The sequence below is a fragment of the Blennius ocellaris genome, assembly GCF_963422515.1.
Source record: "Blennius ocellaris genome assembly, chromosome: 8".
Lineage (NCBI taxonomy): Eukaryota > Metazoa > Chordata > Actinopteri > Blenniiformes > Blenniidae > Blennius > Blennius ocellaris.
In genome coordinates, this window is record NC_137657.1 from 23,512,772 (window position 1) to 23,519,120 (window position 6,349).

Here is a 6,349-nt window from a genome sequence, read left to right on the forward strand (position 1 = left end):
TTTCTTTATAACTTTTGTTATAAAATCTCCTTGTTCAGTCATGCTCTATGTATGTAAATACATTAAATCTGATAGATATATATATATTTTTTTCTTCAATTGGTGATGGAAATGCTCTGTGGAATCAAATAAAACAGTTTGTCGCATTTGGAGTTGCTGGAAAATGACATGGTGACCTGTTCCAAAGGTTCCAGTTTACTGCATTCACAAAAACAGTACAACTCAAACAGCATAGCGTCACCATTCATCAGTGTGATCACAAATGAGATGAAAATGATTAAAAAAATTTTTATGGATGTTTTAAACCAGTTGTCAACAAAGCTGTTGAAACATCTCAAGGATGACCAGTGAAAACAGGAAGCACCTGATTTCTTTCACATTGTGATTTATTGTGTGTAGAAATTTGAAGTGGACATTTTTTTTTTAATACATCTTGGAATAAGATGGTAATGTAAAAAAAAAAAAAAATGGTAAGCACCGTGAACACTTTCTGTCAGCACTGTATGGGTGCTTGACTTTACAAGCATGAGAACATTGTCATTTATGTATATTTATATAGATGTTTGTGGTGTTTTTAGCGGTTTCTTCCAACTCACCACTGGGATATTCCCACCTGGGAACTTTCCTCACGCTCCACTTCAATCACACACCATATTGTATATGTGGAAGTTTGGGAATTTCCAAAACATGACACATCCTGCTTGTTATTCTAACGACAAAAAAAAAAAAACCTTTAATAGTAACACTGCATTTGATCAGGTAACACGAGTACATAGTTGAAACACTGACGGAGTGAAAATACAGTAATTCTCACAGAATCCATGGCAAGGTACAGTACAAAATGTATTTTTGGCAGACTACTACACAGTATTCTTGTTTTGTTTTTTTTAGGCTGGCGACCCAGAATAGTACTTACAGAGAATAAAAACATTCAAGTTCCCATCCGTGATGTTGTGACGCCTGAGCAGGACAGACCTGCTCATTTCTGGGGGCCGGATAACATTCGGTTACACTCCCAAAACCGGGTGCTCCCTTTTCATACCACTTCTCCTCCTTCTTATTTAGGCAGTTCCTCAATGATGATCCTGGATACAGAATTCCACCCGGTGGATGCGTCACCTCTTGGATAGTCAGCGCAGGTCCCCACCCACACCGCCACATCCACCAGGCCCGATTTGACGCCCTCACACAGCCCTTCAACTAGGGGGGGGGGGGGCAAAACAACACAGGGAGGACAGTGCAAATGAATTTCAATTTCAGGGAACGCCCATACCGGGCGGCAGGATGGAAATTGTTAATTGCTTTGTTCTCTGACACAGCGGTGAACTTTATGGAAAACAAGCACAGAGAGAGCTGCTCTAAAGCCTTTTAAGGGAGCGAAGCTTTTCAGGCTCCACCGCAATCTGATAACCACTCAAAAGTCTTTTCTTTCTTGGGGAAAATGAGAAGCTCCGTCATGTCTGTGTTGTAAACACTGGGCTGCCGTCAGCAGCTACTTAGTGCAGCTTAGAAAATAAATATAAGAACTACTAATTTTTAATTCTAGTACTCACTTCTCCACGAGTTGACAACTTAATTAAATTAAAATGTTCTCAATCCTGCCGCTACTCATTTTTCACTTATTTTAGCACTGCTGTGTGTGACAGCGAACAAATTCCCGACTTTTCAGTTAGTAGTTGCCATGAACTTTATTCAAATATTTCCTTCTATCTAATATTTGCTGTTGGCCCGAGGATAGATGAGACACTAAAAATACACGTTACACCATCTTGTGGCACAAAGAGGTACTAGATAGGCTACGTTTTGGCTGTTTTGCTGGTTAATTCAGTATATACGCATGTTAAATTGCAAAAATAATCTATTCTAATGAGTATAGGTACAGTGTGAGCTGCAAAGTCTTGATAGAATATTAAATAAATGCTGTCATTCTATTTGAGGCCTGACATTATATTAGTACTAGTGAAGCAGTTATTAGCATGCCAAGTGAGAATATAGTGGAAAAACAATGTTTAATGGAGCTGCTGTCAACTCGCAGATTTTTTTAAAATGTGAGCCTAACCAACCGTAGAGACATTTTTAAATGCATCAAATGTCAATGAAAGAAATGAACAGTTTGATAGTCAACAATAGCTTGTGGTTATTGAATTTATTACATTATCTATTGCATCAAATCGTGATAGAAGTTTAGTATGTCAAATTAAAATGTAAAGACAGAACGTTCCCAATCAAGGTGTGTTAGAAGTATTAAATACCGTCGACAAAAGCAGAAAATGTTCCCTGAATGTTCGTCCCTTTGTCTGTGACTGTGTGTGCAGGCTAATAGCATTGACGTAGGAGCAAAACCAATATTTTTCAAAAGGGGCTAAAAGATAGAGTTTCTTGTCGCCCGCTGAAGAAAAATCCAACATCCCTTTTCCATTAACATCTGCAACAGCCATAATCTGGTGCGAACAGGCATCTTGTGGTCGTCCTCTCGACTTGAGTTAAGGTTTGGTTTTTCTGGTCTCTGCCTTTGAAGCAGCTCATTAATTGCAGCCTTCTGGCTTCAGTTAGCTTTGGTTCATGCCATTAGGGTTAGACTTCACAGACTTTACCCGACCATCTGAGTATTACATTAGGGACAGAGAATAGTTTTGTGATCGTAGCTTTTGTTTCGCTACTTTTCCACATTTTATGCTTACATTGAAAAGGGGATTCTACTCCATTGCCTCAGCGCTTTACTGCTGAATCTGGAAAAATACGCTCAGCTGGAGAGTTGGGAGTCGTACCTGAAGACGTCCTGTGGATGTTGATAGTTGAGTTGAGTTCTGGGCTTCCTTGGTCCAAGTATATGATGGACTCTATGGGCAGCGGTCCTGTGCACTCTGCTCCGTTGAACGTGAAGTACCACCGCTCCGCTGGCAGCATGCGTTTTTACACTTGAGTCTGAGGGAACCGCTGAAGAGGACTCTGAGCGCGCTGTCTGAACGCAGCTTGGTGAACGTACAGTCCTGGGACACAGTGTTACAATAAGATGTTCACCTAAGGGAGAATCGTATCTGTGGCGACTGAAATAGCTCAGAGAAAGCAGGAAATACTTACGGCCACTTTACCCAGATCGATGCCATAATTCAGAGAGTTCCAGGCGCACTGCTTGTAGTTGGGCCTCCAGGGCTCCTCAAACACCTCACTGATGCACTCTCCTTTCTCACCCTTGAGCCCATCGCGGCCTGGGATGCCCGGTGTGCCCGGGATGCCGTTGGCTCCGGGGTTACCGTCTCTGCCTGTGGTGCCCGCCGGGCCCTGCAAGCAGCTTCCAAGCTGGAAAAGACGCGATAAAACAAAATACATACAGCAACATCAGCAGAATCTATTGTAATCCACCTCCCATATTTTAGACTGTCGTTCTGCCTCCTTGTGGGTTAAATCCACTGTTTGGACTGCATGCTACATAGACAGCTAAACGCTGAAACCCTTCCAACCATCACAGGCCCCCCGAGGCCAGATCATACCTCAGTTACAAGTTATCCAAACAAAGAGTCAGGCAGTACTGTGAATAACGTGTGAAACCAGGCGCGACCTTTACGAGAGGTTTTCAACGTGTGGGGGAACGAGCCCCGCCTCGAAGAGCTCCAACCACATCACCCCCCCCCCTCCCCCCCCCCCCCCCCCCCCTTTAAAGTGAAACCCAGCATGGTCTGAATTAGGGGCTTAAAAGTGAACACTGTCATCAGCAATCAGACTGGACACCTCCTCATCAGGGCGAACAGGAGGACGTTGCAATCATGCATTTTGTTTAATATGTATGTTTATTCATCAACTGCTTCTACTTTTACTGTCATGTAGATCTTGGAGGTTTTCAAGAAAGTACTAATCTAATCTGCACCCCTCTCTGGCACCCCCGTCCAAGGAGAGGCCCGCCCCCACACTGTTAAAACCACTGATCTATACCAAAGCAAAGCAATACATGTGGAGCCACGAAGCGGATCATGTGTTAATGAGGAACCGAGAGCTTAAAATTAGTAGGCGCCTGACCAGACTTCTGATTCACTGTCCTGCTGAAGCCTGCTATGTTTAAACAGATGCCACATCTCTTGCTCAAGCTGAGTCAGGCAGACACACACACACACACACACAGACACACACACACACACACACACATATACACAGGGGACGCAGACGCTTGCCAAACCACAAACAGAGATAGACACAATGAAGACCCATGTAGACTTGCATATGGTGTTTGTTTATTGAAAGAGTCGTTTTGAGCAGCTGATTGCAGCGTGGCGGTCAGCTGCTGGCGCGATCTGTTGGTCGTTCTTCGGACAGGAGCAAAAAACTGGACACGCAGAAGTGCGTCCTCGAGCTGAAGCGATGCCAAAAGCGTTTGAGTTTTTGTCGGATCACTGCTGCCCTTTAGCTTAGCAGCATGCAGCTGTGGAGCAGTTATTGGGGGGCGCGTGGCCAAAAAGCAAAGGAATGAGAGGAGGACAAAGCGCTTTTGCAACAGTTTCAACATCTTGAGTCCCTGAGGTGAAATTTCTAAACGACTTTCAGATGACGGGAATCTGAAAAATGCCTTAAAAGAGAGAATTACAGTATTCTAAAGTTAGCAGCTGCGAAGCAGATGCGCGACGGCCTGTTTTAGTCATTGAGGGGATAATTTTGGAGCGACCTGGAGATGCGAGACCTGACATCATCTCAGAGGGGAAACTGAGAAGTCTGTGATGTAGACTAGTGGATTGTGGGTTGGTATGGATGTGATGCAGCACAGCTGGGATTTGTCTTTGCGCGGGGGGGGGGGGGCAGATTTCCAGGCCTCTGGCTTAGAGGTGGCAGAATGTGGAAATGATGCAAGGGATGCATGCGTCTTCGGGCTTGGCCGATAGTCGGTGAGGAAAAGTCTCGTCGTTTTTGATTAGGGGGTTGGGTTTTATCCGGCGCTTTCGAAAAGCGGCCGAATGAATGGAGCCTCTGTGCATTTTTGCCACACAGCCGACTTGTATATTAGCTTCCAGTCGACTGCTGTTGCCTCAACAGTGCTGCCTGCCTGCATGAATTACACTCCGGCCCTGCTGAGAATCAGTATCACACAGTCCGCGACTGTACCTGGAAGCATAAAGGCAGCCTTTTTGCCTCACAGCGCTGTGGAATCGCTCGCATTTCATGCATTAAGTCAACACCAAAGCAGAAGGCCTGAAGCTCTGACGGGGGGCATGCAGAGCGGGCATGTGAGGCTCAGCCGAGGCTTTTTAACGTTCGGGAAGGATGCAAAGGAGGATTTTATGATTACCATGTTGTTCAAATAAGCAGCGGCTCGTCCTTCTTCAGAGTGTCTAGTGCAGTTGGGCTTTTCTGCATCATTTCCAGAGCACTAGATACAGACGTTACATGTTTATTATACGCTTCTGCTGTGGCGGAGTAATGAGGAGCTGTAGAGATCAGTGGTTTTCTAAGTGGGGACATCTAGACTTATAGGAGTCCCGGAGGGAGAGAGGAAGCAGGGGGGGGGGGGTGAGGAGGTGGGTGCACTGGGGCTAAATAAACACTAGTTTCACTTTCATTGAAGGACAGAAATGTATGTCCACTCTGTTCCCTCATTCCTGATCCACCAACAGTGAAGAGAGTTACACAAGCCTAAACAAAGATAGTCTATCATGTTATGATGGGGAATTAGAAAGCTGGTTAGAATAAATAACATGATGGAAAAATATCTATGTGAAACAAACTGAAACTCACATGAACGTGGTTTAGATAACAAAGGCTGACAGACAGAATGTACCAGACCCCAACATCCTGTTTTGGGAATTTTTAGCTTTCTGGAATAACAGAGGACCAGCTGACAATACAAAAGTTATAAAAATAGAGATTTCCAAACAGGTAATTGTAAACCTCTGGACGGTATTTAAAAAAAAAAGAAAAAAAAAAAGGTGACCACAAGCTCAAGTGAATAAATCACTTCTAAAGATACTCATGTATTTTCATAATGTGTAAAACAACAAAAGACAATAAAAGTCACTTTATGATACTAAAATAAATATACATCCAAGCAAGCATCAATTTAGTGAAAACTCTATCCAAATGTCTTCCTCTTACTAAAAGTTATAATCCACGTGTCGCCGGACCTTTCTTACCTTGTCGGCGTCAGGATCCTTTCGGTATCCTCTATTTCTCACCTTTTCCACGCCATAGAGCGGCAAAGCCAAGCAGACAAGCAGCAGCAGACGCGCGACGAGAGGAGACATCCTAACCACTGGCCTGAGGGGCTGAAGTGCGCTGCTCCACACCAGACTTGAGGACTGGTGCGCTGCAGGTCCGAGGCGGAGCGCGTCTTAGCGCGCAGAGAGAGGAGGGAAGGAGAACTTCCCCT

The 6,349-nt window shown here is 44.4% G+C and overlaps 1 protein-coding gene across 1 annotated transcript; it reads right to left on the reverse strand.

Annotated features, from left to right (window-relative positions):
• Nucleotides 1–701: 701 nt before the first annotated feature.
• On the reverse strand, nucleotides 702–6,335 carry LOC308133525 (collagen triple helix repeat-containing protein 1-like). Its single transcript, XM_080500941.1, is given in 6 exon segments — nucleotides 702–1,200; nucleotides 2,769–2,892; nucleotides 2,895–2,990; nucleotides 3,082–3,300; nucleotides 5,273–5,353; nucleotides 6,114–6,335. Coding segments are annotated over 6 exon segments (774 nt in total). The 5' UTR covers nucleotides 6,225–6,335; the 3' UTR covers nucleotides 702–1,057.
• Between the last annotated feature and the right edge of the window lie 14 nt (nucleotides 6,336–6,349).